We start from the raw sequence: 17,679 nt of genomic DNA on the forward strand, positions 1-17,679 counted from the left end.
GAAACAGCCCTCACCCCAGCAGCTCCTCTGGAAGGCACAGCAGCTGAGGGCTGCCCTGAAATGGCTGCCATGCCTGCTGCTGGGCCCACACAAACTTCAGCTCCTGAAATAATGAGACAGATTGTGGTGGAGCTTCAATGAGGCCAATGGACCAGCACCATTATATATAGTTTTTAGAGTTTTAGTGTTACCAATTTAGGGGCCCTTTTACTAAGCCACGTAAGCGCCTACGTGTGCCCAATGCACGCCAATTCGGAGCTACCACACCCAGCTACCGCGTGGCTTAGGCGGTAACTTCATTTTTTACGCGTGTCCAGTACGCGCGCCAGAAAATATATTTTATTTTCTGGCACATGGCTCTAACCAGGCAGTAATCGGCATTGTACGTGCGCTGAAGATTACCGCCTGGTTAACGCCTGAGACCTTACCGCTAAGTCAGTGGGTGGCGGTAAGGTCTCAGGTCCAAAATGGACCAATGTTGGGTGGGCCTGGGCCTAAGATGGGTGGGCAGAACTCCACCCTGTCCCACAAGTGATGTTGTCTCTCCCTCTCTCGCCTGCATGCCATATGGTCTCTCAAACATCCCCCCTCCCCCGCATACCTTTTAAGTAGCAGGTTTTCACCGGCAGCGAGCAGCAACTAATACACACAGCTCATGTTGGTCCCACAGCTTGCCTTCTGATGCAACTTCCTGTTTCCACATAGGTGGGAATACATCAGAAGGAAGGCTGTGGGGTCGGTGCGAACAGTACGTATCAGTCGCTGCTTGCTGCAGGTGAAGATCTGCTATTTACAAGGTACAGTGGGGGAAATAAGTATTTGATCCCTTGCTGATTTTGTAAGTTTGCCCACTGACAGACATGAGCAGCCCATAATTGAAGGGTAGGTTATTGGTAACAGTGAGAGATAGCACATCACAAATTAAATCCGGAAAATCACATTGTGGAAAGTATATGAATTTATTTGCATTCTGCAGAGGGAAATAAGTATTTAATCCCTCTGGCAAACAAGACCTAATACTTGGTGGCAAAACCCTTGTTGGCAAGCACAGCGGTCAGACGTCTTCTGTAGTTGATGATGAGGTTTGCACACATGTCAGGAGGAATTTTGGTCCACTCCTCTTTGCAGATCATCTCTAAATCATTAAGAGTTCTGGGCTGTCGCTTGGCAACTCGCAGCTTCAGCTCCCTCTATAAGTTTTCAATGGGATTAAGGTCTGGTGACTGGCTAGGCCACTCCATGACCCTAATGTGCTTCTTCCTGAGCCACTCCTTTGTTGCCTTGGCTGTATGTTTTGGGTCATTGTCGTGCTGGAAGACCCAGCCACGACCCATTTTTAAGGCCCTGGCGGAGGGAAGGAGGTTGTCACTCAGAATTGTACGGTACATGGCCCCATCCATTCTCCCATTGATGCGGTGAAGTAGTCCTGTGCCCTTAGCAGAGAAACACCCCCAAAACATAACATTTCCACCTCCATGCTTGACAGTGGGGACGGTGTTCTTTGGGTCATAGGCAGCATTTCTCTTCCTCCAAACACGGCGAGTTGAGTTCATGCCAAAGAGCTCAATTTTTGTCTCATCTGACCACAGCACCTTCTCCCAATCACTCTCGGCATCATCCAGGTGTTCACTGGCAAACTTCAGACGGGCCGTCACATGTGCCTTCTGGAGCAGGGGGACCTTGCGGGCACTGCAGGATTGCAATCCGTTATGTCGTAATGTGTTACCAATGGTTTTCGTGGTGACAGTGGTCCCAGCTGCCTTGAGATCATTGACAAGTTCCCCCCTTGTAGTTGTAGGCTGATTTCTAACCTTCCTCATGATCAAGGATACCCCACGAGGTGAGATTTTGCGTGGAGCCCCAGATCTTTGTCGATTGACAGTCATTTTGTACTTCTTCCATTTTCTTACTATGGCACCAACAGTTGTCTCCTTCTCGCCCAGCGTCTTACTGATGGTTTTGTAGCCCATTCCAGCCTTGTGCAGGTGTATGATCTTGTCCCTGACATCCTTAGACAGCTCCTTGCTCTTGGCCATTTTGTAGAGGTTAGAGTCTGACTGATTCACTGAGTCTGTGGACAGGTGTCTTTCATACAGGTGACCATTGCCGACAGCTGTCTGTCATGCAGGTAACGAGTTGATTTGGAGCATCTACCTGGTCTGTAGGGGCCAGATCTCTTACTGGTTGGTGGGGGATCAAATACTTATTCCCTCTGCAGAATGCAAATAAATTCATATACTTTCCACAATGTGATTTTCCGGATTTAATTTGTGATGTGCTATCTCTCACTGTTACCAATAACCTACCCTTCAATTATGGGCTGCTCATGTCTTTGTCAGTGGGCAAACTTACAAAATCAGCAAGGGATCAAATACTTATTTCCCCCACTGTATGCAGGAGAGGCAGTTGTTGGGAGTTCTTGGCTGGTGGGGCTTGGGGATCCCTGCCAGCCACATCATATGTGTGCTGCTACTGGGTGGGTCTGAGCTCAAAGTGGGTGGGCCTGGGCCCACCCTTGGCTACGCCACTGGGACTGTAAATACTGCCTGTCTAATCTGAAGTAGATACAGTTCAAAAATAAAACGCCTGTGAGCATTATTTTTCAAATTTATCTGTCCTTTGCAATGAGCTCTGTCTACCATGACTGGCCAGCCATACAGCAGATATGCTTTCTATTGCTGCCTCAGTCATGCGAAACACAACTTACAGCAAATTGGATAAATATTTTGACTCGAGCTGCACTTTACTGCTTAGATACACAGGCCGCAAAATTATAGTGCGGGCCCTGTGATGGATAAAAATGGCTCAGAAGTGTAGTACAACCTTGTTGTGACATTGCGTTTCTGCCACACTGTTCTTTTTAATCACAAGCTGTGTAATCAAACGTGTGTTATCCATCAAAGCGGAGAACTTATGCTTTTAAAAAATCTCTGTACTGAAGGCCTTGTATTAGGCCTTGTTAAACATAGCTACCACCGAATCGAAAATGACATGGTATGATTACTCTGGGTGTATTTTTAGGACCAATGAAAGAAAGGCCTTGTTCTGCAATTTCTGTAGGGTGTGGCCTGAGGAACCACATCTGGGGAAAACTTGGTCTGTGGGTTTCATTGCACTTTGCCATAAGAGACCTTTGAAATGTGAAGCAAAATGTATATTGGATGAATTCAGATACCTGCCAGCAGTTTGGAGCGGTTACTAAGGCCAGGAATACATTTCTACATTTCTTCCTTCGAGGGAGATGGGATTATGATAGAATTCATACAACCACGAGTGGTGTGGAACAAATTAGTAGGAACTAGTAAAAAAGGCCTGTTTCTGACACAAATGAAACGGGCGCTAGCAAGGTTTTCCTCGGAGTGTGTATGAGAGAGAGAGTGAATGTGCAAGTGTGTGTGTGTATGTGTGTGTGTATGAGAGAGAGAGAGAGTCTGGGTGCTAGCGTGTCTGTGAGAGAGAGAGTGTGTGTGTGTGTGAGAATGAGAGTGTGTGCAAGTGCGTATGTGAGACACAGTGTGAGAGAGAGAGAGTGTGTGTTTCACACAGATACAGTGTGTGCGAGTGAGAGAGTGTGTGTGTGTGAGACACAGACTCTCTGTGAGACTGAGTGTATGAGACCAAGAGAGTGTGTGAGTGACTGTGTGACACATAGAGAGTGAATGTGATACAGTGTGAGACATAGTGTGTGTGAGAGACAGTGTGTGAGAGTGAGAGAAAGACATTGACTGTGAGAGAGAGAGAGAGAGTGTGTGTGACAGAGATACCTCCCCCCCTCTGGTGTCAGGCCCCCCCTCCCTCCCTCTCTCTGGTGTCAGGCCCCCCCTCTCTCTCTCTCTGGTGTCTGAGCGTTACTGTGCAGGACACTGAGCTCTGGCTGTGCTTCAAGGAACTGACCAATCCTATTTAATAGAATGCACCTCCAACATTCTGAAGCCGAGAAACCTCCTGTGGTTGGTCACTTCTGCTTGTGACGAACCCGGAAGTACGTGATGTCAATTCAGGAGATGGATACAGAGAGCAGGAATGCCTCAGCCATGCAGTCGGCTTCAGAATGTTGGAGGTGCGTTTTATTATTTAGGATGGTTATTTATCCTTTCAAGTAGAATTAAGACTATGGGACAGTGATGATGGAAACCTGTATTACGATAATGAGCTAAATGGCTACTGTCTGTATTTTATGGCTTGATAATAAATATATCATCAAGAAAAAAAAAAGACTAGGGGGCTCCTTTTACTAAGCAGGGGTAAGCCCAACGCGGGCTCGCTATACAGGAAGTACCGCCCTTTCGCGGTGTCATTTCCGGTGCTACAAAAATGTAGTCATTTTTGTAGCACTGGCGTGTACCCAGCGGTAATCTGGCATTGCCACACACTGCCCGGTTACCGCTGGGTTAACGTGGGAATCCTTACCGCCACTTCTGTGGTGGTGGTAAGGATTCCCTCCCCCCCCCCCCCTGAAATGGTCATGCGGCAACTGCTTTACTTGTCATACGGCCATTTCCCACAGGAAGGCGAGATTTCCTTCTTACCAGCTGCGGTAAAAGGGGGCCTCGGTGAGCATGTAAAACACGCACTGATGCCAGCACCGGCCCCCTGTTGCCGCAGCTTGGTAAAAGGAGCTCTAGGTGATGCTCTGTGAAACTCACTGGGCACAGAGTTAAATGAAACATAAACAGGAGGCTCGATATTCAAAGGCTTTATGCTCCTAACTTTGAGAGTTATGTTTATAAACTGGCCTCTTTGAAAATGTACTAAGGCTGAGTGCATACATTTTTTTTCTCAAAATTTCACTAAACTCTTAAATTTAAGGGCATGCAAGCAGACAAAGGGCTTCGGGGCCTGTTTTTTGGCTGCAAATTTCTCTCATTAATATTCATAGTGAATAACCCCAAAACCTGACTGGCTGGGGTGCCTCTAGGACCAGGTTTGGGAACCACTGGAATATTCTATATCCGTAATATTCCACTGTTCATTGACATATTGGTGTAAAATACAACGCAGTTTCCCTCAATTAAGAAGTTAAAACAATTCTTTTTTTCTCCCTTCCTTTACAGGCCCGCTTTGAAAATTACAGGCATGTCCAAAGTGAGAACGACAGATTCGGAGGACTCCCCCAAAGTAAACACCTCTGTGGATGGTGAGGCTGAGAAAGAAGAGGACTCACCCCAAAACGACTCCTTTCCTCTCTCCTCGCTGGCCAATCTCTTTGAAAATGAGGATGGTACTCCTTCCACTGATCCACCACGGACTCCCCAGGCCACCGGGGACAATAAGCAAAACCTTAGGATGAAGTTCCAGGGAGCTTTTAAAAAAGGAATATCCAACCCCATGGATCTCTTAGAATCTACCATTTACGAATCGTCAGTGACCCCAGCGCCTAAGAAAGCTCCGATGGACTCATTATTTGATTATGGGACGTACTACCACCACCCTACAGAGAATAAACGGCGACGGAGAAAGATCAATGCTGAGTAAGTGGCAGCTGCTTCTGAGACAGGATCGAGTTTTGCAATTCAAACTCAGCTCATCTGTTTCCTGGATTTTCTCTTGGCTTTATGTCCACTGTTCCCTCTAAGCTGAGGGGGAGTCCTCCAGTTGCATTGCTGCCAGTAGGTGGTGATGTTTCAATATTGTGTTTTCAGTCACTAGGGATGGGCAGGTTCCCTGGAGTCCTGCAGAACTCGCCTGTCCCTCACTATTGAAAATGTGATAGACAGCACCTTCCACTGGCAGGACTGTAGGTGGACTGTTCCCGCTCAGCTTAGAGGGAACAGAGTTTATGTAAGGTGGCAACTAGGGTTACCATATTTGCTCCCCACAAAAAGAGGACACATGCTCCGCCCTTGCCACACCCCACCCTGTCCCATATCACATAGCGCCACACCCCACCCCATCCCTGTCACATACTGCTCCACCCTTTTCACACACCCCTGCCCCCCGTCACACCCCCCTAAGGGTGTCCTATCCTCCCCTCCCCTTACCTTACTGTAATACCCTGGTGGTCTAGTGACCTCTTCGGGCCAGGAAAGAGCCCCCTCTTTCCTGCTCGGAACAGCTGCGGAGACTGTCTTGCGGCCTCCCGTATCGGCGCCGATTCAAAATGGCCACCGAGAGTGACCTTGCAAGACTTCTGCAGAAGTCTCGTGAGGCCGCTTCAACTCTCAGTTGCCATTTTGAATCGGCGCTGAGACCGGAGTCAGCAAAAACAGTCTGCAGGCGCTCCGGGCAGGAAAGCGGGGGCTCTTTCCTGCCCCGAGGAGGTCACTAGACCACCAGGGCAGTACAGTAAGGGGAGGGGAGGATAGGACACCGCTGGGCCCGCCTGTCCACCAGCCTGCTCGTTTGTCCTGGCAAAATCCTCCCGGTTGCCTGGCCATGTCCTCAAAAAGAGGACATGTCTGGGTAAAACCGGACATATGGTAACCCTAGTGGCAACCCTCCATTTAATAACTGTGATTGAATGAGTTGGACTGCAGGCTTGGCTGTTCGTATTTCCCTTAAAACAAGGCTGCTTATGATATACTAGTAAAAATGGCCCGTTTCTGGCGCCGATGAAATGGGCACTAGCGGGCACGGGAGTCCCTTCCCCTCCCCTTCCGGTACCTGTTCCGTCGGCCCAGGAAAGAAGGAGCCCCCTCTTTCCTCCCGTAGCGGTGGCTTCCTTGCTGCATGGTGTGGGAGTCCGGCTGTCGGCATTTCAAAATGGCCGCCGAGAGTTGAAGTCTCGGGAGGCAGCTTGAACTCTCGGCGGCCATTTTGAAACGCCGAGAGCCGGACTCCCACACCATGCAGCAAGGAAGCCACCGCTACGGGAGGAAAGAGGGGGCTCTTTCTTTCCTGGGCCGACGGAACAGGTACCACCAGGGAGACACGCGTAAGGGGAGGGGAGGTGACAGGGGGGGAGGGAGGTTGGTGAGGTTAAGCGTGTGCTACCGTGGGCGGGGCTATGTGGCGAAAGGGGCGGGGTTCATGTGCACGTCAGCGGCGGCTGGGATTTGTTGAAAGGGGAGGAGTAAATTTGTTTTCGTGTTCCGCCCTCGACGTCATCACGTGTGACGCGAGGGCGGGGCATGAAGATGTTGTGGTGGCTTCACCACCATGAAACCACGAACCGGTGTGTGAGTGACTTCAGTGACGTCAGTGTCCTCAGAACGTTGAGGCTGCGTTTTATTATAGTAGATATATATATATATAACTTATGTTTATATTTTTGGTTACCATGTTTAGTTTATTCAGTTTGAACAGTATCTCCTTACAGATCTGGAAGGTATGAATGAGGTATTCTCTCTTGTTTATATAAACTCTTATACAAGACAGAGCATTTTCTCCTGGAGACAGGAGGCACACCCAAGGGATCACAGGCACGATACTAATGCAGCATGGGGTTTTTTTTTCTTTACATTTTAATTGAGAATTCTAACAAATCGAATAAGTGAGCAACATGTGAATAAGCGAGTACAGGCTATAAAACAAAATACAGTAGGACGCCAGTTATCCGGACTAACCTCAGCAGAGGGCAGTCCGGATAGTCTAAAATCCAGATGTTTGGACAAACCTGAGGGGCCAGGGCAGGCCGCGAAGATGAATCACTGGGAAGGTACAATGGGGGAAGATTCTGGGCCACCAGCGGAGGAGAGGGAGACAGCGGAATGATGTGCAGCTGCTGGGTGGGTCTGTCCCCACCAGGGGCGTATCTGGACTTCAGCGGTGGGAGGGGGGGGGGGTCAGAGCCGAGGTGAGGGGGCACATTTTAGCCCCCCTCGCCACCATCGCCGACACCCCCTGCTGCCGCCAGCAGCACCTCCAACAAGTTTGACCCCCCTCCTCTCGACCCGCCCGCCATCCGTCACCGTCTATACCTTTGCTGGCGGGGGACCCAACCCCCCCACCAGCTGAAGTCTTCTTCCTGCATTTGGTTTCTTCTGAGTCTGACGTCCTGCTGCACGTACAACGTGCAGGACGTCAGACTCACAGAAACAGATCGCAAGGCTTCATTCTGTTTCTGTGAGTCTGGCATCCTGCACGTTGTACGTGCAGCAGGACATCAGACTCGGAAGAAACCAAATGCAGGAAGAAGACTTCGGCTGGCGGGGGTTGGAGGTCCCCCGCCAGCAAAGGTACAGATGGCGACGGCGGGTTGGCGGGGGGGGGGGTTGAGAGGGGCGTCGGTAGGGGGGTCCAGGGCCAAATTTATGCCCCATAGCAGCTATGCCCCTGGTTCCCATCCAGGCCCACCCATAGCTACGCCACTGTGCACAGGTCCAGATAATTGGACACCGGATAGTTGGTGGTCGGATAATCGCTGTTCCACTGTAACAGTATTTCTTATGTGAGGAAACAGATTTGCAAGTATTTAAATCTGAAGAACCTAAAAACCACAATGCAGCTTTTTCTTCAAATCCCTCTCCAGTCTGTACCTTAGAGGTCAGAGACTGGAAGGAAGTACAATATAAGCTACCTATGTACAAATTTTAGTATCATCTTCCTTTCTTTATGGAATTCCTTCCCTGGAAAATTGTAAGGGCAGTGTCTGAGAATTTCATTTGGTCCACTCTCGGTGTGTCTTTTTGATGCTTTCCGATCATGCATTGGTATGTGCCATAACATGTGTCATTTACAAGCATTGGGTCAGATGTATATGACCGTTTTCCCATAGTCACTAAACATGAGCAATTTCTCAGCACATCTAATAACACAGATGCTGTTACACCTTGGTTGTAACTGCGGGGAGGCAGGAAGCTGGAACAGATTTGGGCTGACCTGTGACTCTCACAATTCATGTCTGATCAGAAGGGCTCCTGACTGTACCGCAGGGCAGGGTGTAGCCATCCTGAAAACAAAAATGAAGTCATTCTTCTCAGAAACCAGGAACTTTCCAGCACAGCTTAGGTCGTTAATGTGACCACGATCACCTGATTTGGGCTGAACTATGAGCCGTTTCAGGGCTGTTAGCACTGCATGGTCATTCATTTTTTACCAGACTTAGAGAGAGACCGACCCGACCCAGTTCAATCCCACTGTTGCCCCTTGTGATCTTGAGGATGTCATTTAACCCTTCACTGCCTCAGGTACAAACTTAGGGAGTCCTTTTACTAAGGTGCGCTGAAAAATGGCCTGCGGTAGTGTAGATGCATGTTTGGGCGTGCGCAGAATCACTTTTCTGTACCCCTGCAAAAAAATGCCTTTAAAAGTTTTGCTGAAAATGGGCGTGCGGCAGAATGAAAATCGCCACGGGCCCATTTTGGGTTTGAGTCCTTACCGCCAGCCATTGACCTAGTGGTAAAGACTCAGCGCGCTAACCGGGCGGTAATGACCTACGTGCGTCAAATGCCACTTGGTGCATGCCCAGTATGAGCATCCGAAAATAAAAATTATTTTTCAGCCGCGCGTATTGGATGTGCGCCAAAAATGAATCTACCGCAAGAGCTATGCGGTAGCCGGGTGGTAACTCCATTTTGGCGCACGTAGACGCTTATGCGGCATAGTAAAAGAGCCCCTTAGGGCCTCTTTTATCCAGCTGCACTAGAGATTCCCGGTGCGGCAATGCCGACAAAGCCAATTCATTTTGAATGGGCTCCATTGGCATTACCGTACGTGAACTGCTAGCGCAGCTTGATTATAGGAAAAAAAACTACTATACGTAAATGTACACTGTTTCAGTAGCTTTTGAGCTTGCAGGCAATATATGAGACATAAAATAGATTTATTTATTTCTTTTCAAAATTGATAGCCCAGTGATCAATGTGGGTTACAACTGGAACATACAAAATATGCAAGACATAAAAGTCAATCTGAAATAGCAATAAAACTAAATTAAAATACTCAAAATATAAATTAAGTCAAATGCAAATGACAAAGAATAAAAATTAAAATAAAGTACTCAGCATATCGATTAGGTAAAATAATGAGTTTCCTAAATGACCCTCCCCATCTTTTATTATTGAAAAGCTCACAGTGATACGAGGGCAGCACAACCTTATTGACTCTGCTTATAGGACATGTCCAACTCCTCTGCCCAAAAATGTATCTCCTCGAATACTGTGTGCAGTTTGGGTCATCGCATCACAAAAATGATATAGTGGCGTTAGAGGAGGTACAGAGAAGGACAATCAAAATGGCGTGAGCACGCAGCTGTGGAATGCATTGCCATTTAACGTGAAAACAATGCATCTACTATGTTACTAATCAATTTTCGGAAATGACTGAAGACTTAGCTCTTCAACAAGGCATACCACAATAATCCATCATAGGAACTGTGACGCATCACCACTTACCTGATATTCCGAATATGATCTCTCTATACCTGATTGCTTAATTCTATTATGTCATCCATGCTCTTTATGTGATACCAATTGTATCTTTTTTACTCTGGAATGGCGATCGCCATGACGGAACATTGTAAGCCACATTGAGCCTGCAAATAGGTGGGAAAATGTGGGATACAAATGCAATAAATAAATAAATAAAGGGGATGGGATGACTTCTCTATGAGGAAAGGCTAAAGCAGTTAGGGCTCTTCAGCTTGGAGAGGAGACAGCTGAGGGGAGATATGATAGAGGTCTATAAAACACTGAGTGGAGTGGAATGAGTGGATGTGAATCGCGTGTTTATTTTGGATGTAGGCGCCTACGTGGCTTAGTAAAAGGGCCCCTAAATCTGAGAATATGCACGGTCCATGACTATCAAGGTCTTCACAGTGGGTTGTGCCCTGAAGTAAACCTCTAGGCTGATTTTTAGTCATGTCACTTTAGCAGGTCTGTGCTGGTGGCCTGGCACCCAATGCTCGCTTCTCTTCCTTATGGGACTGTTGCTTTTTCCTTCCACTCTAGTCGAAGTGACCCTGCTGTAATTACTCATAAACAGGGTGTACATTTTCCCCCACATTAAGAAAGCTAGAAGATTTGTTCCTAATGAAGCTCTGCACCTTGTTTTAGCTGCATGAAATAGTTGGTGTCATCCTGTGAAAGTTAAATAGTACCAGAAGCAGAGAAGTTGCTCCAATCTATGAAAATACTTTTTTGGCTAATCGAACAAGTACAGAATTTTTTCTCAGTCGTTGTGCCTTTTTGCCTTAATCATCTAGGGTCTCTTTCATTCATTGCACATGGGGTGAGGACTATGGGGGGAGGGGAACAGATCTGGGGGCCTTTTTACTAAGCCGCGTGTCTACACACACCCAATGCACACCAAAATGGAGTTACCACCCAGTTACTGCGCGGCTCTTGTGGTAATTTCATTTTTGGCGCACGTCCGATACGCGTAGCTGAAAAATAATTTTTATTATCGGACGCGCGCCAAGTGGCATTTGATGCACGTAGGTCATTACCACCCGAGACTTTACCGCTAGGTCAATGGCTGGTGGTAAGGTCGCTGACCCAAAATGGATGCACGGCAATTTTGATTTTGCCACACATCCATTTTCGGCAAAAATTTTTAAAAAGGCCTTTTTTACAGGTACGCTGAAAAATGATTCTACGCATGCCCAAAACCCACGCCTACACTACCGCAGGCCATTTTTCAAAGCACCTTTGTAAAAGGACCCCTTAATGATTATAAGCTTTCCCTAGAAAAGTTTCACATAGCTTCTCGTTCCGGTTTGTTGGTTCCCGATTCTCATATGTCTACATGGTTTTCCATTCTTGATCAGTGAATCAGCCTGCTCCATTTTAACATAATAACATAGTAACATTGTAAATGACGGCAGATAAAGACCTGTACGGTCCATCCAGTCTGCCCAACAAGATAAACTCATTTTACATGGTATGTGATACTTTATATGTATACCCGAGAGTTTGATTTGTCCTTGCCTTTCTCAGGGCACAGACCGTTGAAGTCTGCCCAGCACAGTTCTTGAACTTTCCATATCTATTCAGTTACGATTAGGGCGTAGACCGCATAAGTCTGGCCAGCACTGGTTTTGCTTCCCAATTACCGGCACCGCCACCCAATCTCCGCTCAGATTCCATAGATCCATTCCTTCTAATCAGAATTCCTTTGTGTTTATCCCAAACATGTTTGAATTTCATTACCATTTTCATCTCCACCACCTCCCACGGGAGGGAGGGCATTCCACCTATCCACAACCCTTTCCGTGAAAAAAATACTTCCCGACATTACTCCTGAGTCTGCCCCCCTTCAACCTCAATTCATGTCTTCTAGTTCTACCACCTTCCCATTTCCGAAAAAGGTTCCTTTGCGGATTAATACCTTTCAAATATTTGAACGTCTGTATCATGTCACCCCTGTTTCTCCTTTCTTCCAAGGTATACATGTTCAGGTCGACAAGTGGCTCCTCGTACGGTTTGCAACGCAAATCCCATACCATTTTTGTAGTTTTTCTTTGCACCGCTTCCAGTCTTTTTACATCTTTAGCAAGATACGGCCTCCAAAATTGAACACAATATTCCAAGTGGGGCCTCACCAACGACTTGTAGAGGGGCATCAACACCTCCTTTCTTCTGCTGGTTATACCCCTCTCTATGCAGCCTAGCATCCTTCTGTATATGATATGAATTTTAATGCTTCTGTGTTGATGACGCAAATCCATTGACCCCGCCACCCCCTTGCAAATCCACAACACTATTTGAAAATTAAATGATAATGCTCTGGTGTTTGAAAAGTAAATGGGGATGTGCAAGCTTAATCTCTCTATATAAAAGGCAAAACCAACGTTCTATGAAGCCTCCAGCCGGAAGTGTGAAGGGGGCGAGATATCCGGTTTCCCTATGAGTGTCTGCCCCGCCCTCTCTGTAACACAGTCAGTGAAGGAAAACAGCAGAGCACGAAATCAAATCGCTGGCTCTGTAACAGTGAAGGACTCAGAGGGGGGAGGGGAGAGAGGCCAGAGGGCAGGGACACACACACTCCCACATGCACACAGAAGAAAACATTGCTAGCCCCCATTTCATTTGCATCAGAAACGGGGCTTTTTAGAGCACGAAATCAAATCGCTGGCTCTGTAACAGTGAAGGACTCAGAGGGGGGAGGGGACAGAGGCCAGAGGGCAGGGACACACACACTCCCACATGCACACAGAAGAAAACATTGCTAGCCCCCGTTTCATTTGCATCAGAAACGGGGCTTTTTAGAGCACGAAATCAAATCACTCGCTCTGTAACAGTGAAGGACTCAGAGGGGGGAGGGGAGAGAGGCCAGAGGGCAGGGACACACACACTCCCACATGCACACAGAAGAAAACATTGCTAGCCCCCGTTTCATTTGCATCAGAAACGGGGCTTTTTAGAGCACGAAATCAAATCACTCGCTCTGTAACAGTGAAGGACTCAGAGGGGGGAGGGGAGAGAGGCCAGAGGGCAGGGACACACACACTCCCACATGCACACAGAAGAAAACATTGCTAGCCCCCGTTTCATTTGCATCAGAAACGGGGCTTTTTTACTAGTATGGTCTATTTTCAGAAACCAAGTGAAAAAAAAAAAGCTACATTCCAATTCATTCTAGAACACAGCATTGGTTTTGAAAGTATTCCAGTTGTTATTAAAAGTTAGTAATTATCCTGTCCGTGCTGAGGTTTCTGCTGCCTCTGGCTGCCACCAGTCTGATCATGCAGCTGGTGATACTGGTACCTGGAAAGGCTTCTCTTCTGTAGCAGCTGCATTTAAGATCTGTGTTTCTAGGAATAAAATCTCCACCTATGGGACCAGAGGCATGGCTCAGCTTCCTGGCGCACTCAGTGTTGCTGCGAGAAACTGAATCTCTGTGGAAAGACGGAAAGGTGAAGTGTGCTAGCTTTGAAGATCCCATTGATCTTACATTCTCTTTTCATTCTGGATTTACTTTTGATCGTATTTCCTGAGTTGATGAAATATTCCTGTTGCCGACCTTAAATTTTCTGCACTGGGTTTTATCTTCTGATGTCCACCTGATTCATATGAAAAAAAAAATATATATATCAGAATGGTATGAGATGCAGCAGTCTCTAAAGAGAGAGGTGTTTCCCAGCACCCTGTTCGGTTCCCGATCCTCTGGAATCATAATCCATGATAGCAGCAACCAGCCTCTTCTAAAAGTTGCATCTACGCCTTGTCATCTCATATCATATCCCATGGCCCAGCAACCACTCACCTACTGTACGGAACATTATTAGTTGTAGGGAAGTGATGTTAAAGCCGCAGATCAAGTACCTTATTCACCAAAAACTTGCCCTGTTCTGTGTCTTTATTGAGTTAGTCTGCAAGTTGGTGGCGGACATCTGGAACAGACTTCCAGTGGAGGTTTGAGGAAGAATAACCCGAATCATAATTATGTAACGCTAGGGTCCACCTTAGGAGTCAGCATTCAAGAAAAAGATCTAGGTGTCCTTGTAGACAATACGCTGAAGTCTTCTGCCCAGTGTTCGGCGTTGGCCAGAAAAGCAAACAGGATGCTAGGAATTATTAAGAAAGGGATGCAAAATAAGACCAAGAATATTATATTGCCTCTGTATCGCTCCGTGGTATAACCTCACCTTGAGTATTGCATTCAATTCTGGTCGCCGTATCTAAAAAAAGATACAGCAGAACTAGAAAAGGTTCAAAGAAGAGCAACCAAAATGATAAAGGGGATGGAACTCCTCCCATATGAGGAAAGGCTAAAGAGGTTAGGGCTCTTCAGCTTGGAAAAGAGATGGCTGAGGGGGGGATATGATTGAGGGCTATAAAATCCTGAGTGGGGTAGAACAGGTAGAAGTGAATCGATTTTTCACTCGTTCAAAAAGTACAAAGACCAGAGGACACTCAGAGGGACCCTTTTACTAAGGTGCACCGGAAAATGGGTTGCACTAGTGTAGGCACGTGTTTTGAGCGTGCTTGTAAAAAAAAAAGGCCTTTTTAAAGTTTTTGCCAAAAATAGACGTGCAGCAAAATAAAAATTGGCGCGCGTCCATTTTGGGTCTGAGACCTTACCACCAGCCGTTGACTTAGCGGTAAGGTCTCTCACATTAACCGTGCAGTAATCACCTACGTCTATCAAGTCGGAGCTACTGCCCGATTTTCGCCGCGCGCCAGAAAAATCAAATATATTTTCTGCCGCACATAGCAGACTCGCATCAAAAATGAAATTACCGCACGGGCCACACGATAGCTGGGCAGTAACTCCAAATTGACACATGTGGGGCGCGCGTAGGTACCCACGCGGCTTAGTAAAAGGGTCCCTCAATGAATCTCTACATGGAAATACTTTTAAAACAAATAGGAAGAATATTTTTTCACTCAAAGAATAGTTAAAGCTTCTGGAACTCACTGCTGGAGGATGTGGCAACAGCGGTGAGCATATCTGAGTTTAAAAAAGGTTTGGACGAGTTCCTGGAGGAAAAGTCCATAGTCTGTTATTGAGATGTACAAGGAGAAGCCACTTCTTGCCATGGGATTGGTAGCATGGAATCTTGCTACTAATTGGATTCCTGCAAGGTACTTGTAACCTGGATTGGCCATTGTTGGAAGCAGGATATTGGGCTAGATGAACTATTGGTCTGCCTTAGTATGGCTATTCTTATGTTCTTAGGCTTTGGCATTGAATATCTGTTTTTTTTTCAAAGGTGGCTAGTGCAGGGGTGTAGCCAGACTTCGACAGGAGGGGGGTCCAGAGCCCGAGGGGAGGGGGCACATTTTAGCCACCTCCCCCCCCCCCCACAGCGCCGCCGCCAACTTTCACACCCCCCACCCCCGCCGCAACCCTCTCAACCCCCCCCTTCCCACCGCCAACCCTCTCCCGCCGTGTACCTTTGCTGGCAGGGGACCCCCAACCCCCGCCAGCCAAAGTCCTCTTCTCAGCCATGTAGTGTTGCCAAATGATCTGATCAAGTTTGAATCTGTTTCTGTGCGTGCGTCTGATGTCCTGCACGTACACCGTGCAGAACGTCAGGCGCATGCACAGAAACGTGATCAGATCATTCAGCAAGCAACGCCGCGCGGCCGAGGAGAGAACTTCGGCTGGTAGGGGTTGGGGTCCCCCCCGCCAGCAAAGGTACGCGACGACGGCGGGCGAGGGTTGGCGTCGGGAAGGGGGGTCGAGAGGGTCACGGCAGGGGGGTCCAGGGCCAAATCTACGGGGGCCCAGTCCCCCGTGGCCTCATAGTAGCTATGCCCCTGGGCTAGTGCATGACCAACTAAGTTAATATTCAGACTTAACTGGCTATGAGTTAGTAGATAGATAGGACAGCTAATTATGTGGTCTTATTTATGTGCTAAATCTGGCCGGTTACGTCTGAATATTGGGAGATAACCGGACTCTGCCCCCAAAGCGTCCCCAACATAACCGACTGAAGTTTGGCGCTAACTGGTCAATTTCAGTGTCTCTTAACTGGTTAAGTGCTACTGGAAATGACCAGATAGCCACGAACAAGCGAGTTAACTGGTTGATGGCTGTTCCCAGCCAGTTAACTTGCTTTGAATATCGGCCGGTATATTTCTAAGTACGGTTTGCAGTGTTGCAACTAGGGGGGGAACTAAGCAGACCAAAGAGGAGCTTTAGGTGTCGTCATGTGATGTGTTCATTCTACTCTGAGCCGGCAGGGTTGGGGTATTATAATTCACAGGTATTACAAGACAGATCGAATCGAGTTCATACTGAACTGATGTGAGCTCACAAAGAGCCTTGGTTCACTTTGGTGTTTAAATCAGGTAAATATTTCATTCTTAGTTTTTATGTTGCTAATTGGCGTCTTGGCTTGTTGAACAGAACCTTTTAGTGATTTCTGGACTTGGCTGCGATTGTGTTTTACAAGTCTGGAGAGGATCTTTGGATTTAAAAAAAAAACAAATTGTGCATAGAAAACTCATTTTACCTCTATTAAATTCAAGTAAAACCGGTTTGCCTGGTTTTAATTTACTGCCAGATATCATATTTCAAATGGGATTGTACACAAATCTCATTACATTACGTAATTGTTCTGAAACACAGGGCAGTTATTGCTTGTTGAAAGGCAATAGGTAGAGTTATAGCTGTCCTTTCAGAATACTTTGTAGGTTTCAGTAAAATATGTAGATGTACAAGGATGGATTTATCTCTGGCATACCCCTACTACTACTACTTAACATTTCTAGAGCGCTACAAGAGTTACGCAGCGCTGAACAAATGAACAAATAAGGACGGTCCCTGCTCAGAAGAGCTTACAATCTAAAAGACGAAATGTCAAGTTGGGGTAGATGAGATTTCCTGAGAAGAGATGAAGTGATTAGGTGCCGAAGGCGACATTGAAGAGGTGGGCTTTGAGCAATGATTTGAAGATGGGCAGGGAGGGGGCCCGGCGTATGGGCTCAGGGAGTTTGTTCCAAGCGTGGGGTGAGGCGAGGCAGAAAGGGCGAAGCCTAGAGTTGGCGGTGGTGGAGAAGGGTACTGAAAGGAGGGATTTGTCTTGAGAGCGGAGGTTACGGGTAGGGACGTAAGGGGAGATGAGGGTAGAGAGGTAAGGAGGGGCTGCAGATCGAGTGCGTTTGTAGGTGAGTAGGAGAAGCTTGAACTGTATTCGGTATCTGATCGGAAGCCAGTGAAGTGACTTGAGGAGAGGGGTGATATGAGTATATCGGTTAAGGCGGAAGATAAGACGTGCGGCAGAGTTCTGAATGGACTGAAGGGGGGATAGATGGCTAAGTGGGAGGCCGGTGAGGAGTAGGTTGCAGTAGTCAAGGCGAGAGGTAATGAGAGAGTGGATGAGAGTTCGGGTGGTGCGCTCGGAGAGGA

The 17,679-nt window shown here is 47.3% G+C and overlaps 1 protein-coding gene across 1 annotated transcript in view; it reads left to right on the forward strand.

Annotated features, from left to right (window-relative positions):
- TRPV4 (transient receptor potential cation channel subfamily V member 4) overlaps positions 1-17,679 on the forward strand; it is a 165,465-nt gene that overhangs the window by 58,191 nt on the left and 89,595 nt on the right. Inside the window, 1 exon segment of the mRNA XM_030219409.1 lies at positions 5,055-5,471. Within this exon segment, the coding sequence (XP_030075269.1) occupies positions 5,077-5,471 (395 nt within the window). The 5' untranslated portion in view covers positions 5,055-5,076.

This window comes from Microcaecilia unicolor, chromosome 11 (assembly GCF_901765095.1).
Source record: "Microcaecilia unicolor chromosome 11, aMicUni1.1, whole genome shotgun sequence".
Lineage (NCBI taxonomy): Eukaryota > Metazoa > Chordata > Amphibia > Gymnophiona > Siphonopidae > Microcaecilia > Microcaecilia unicolor.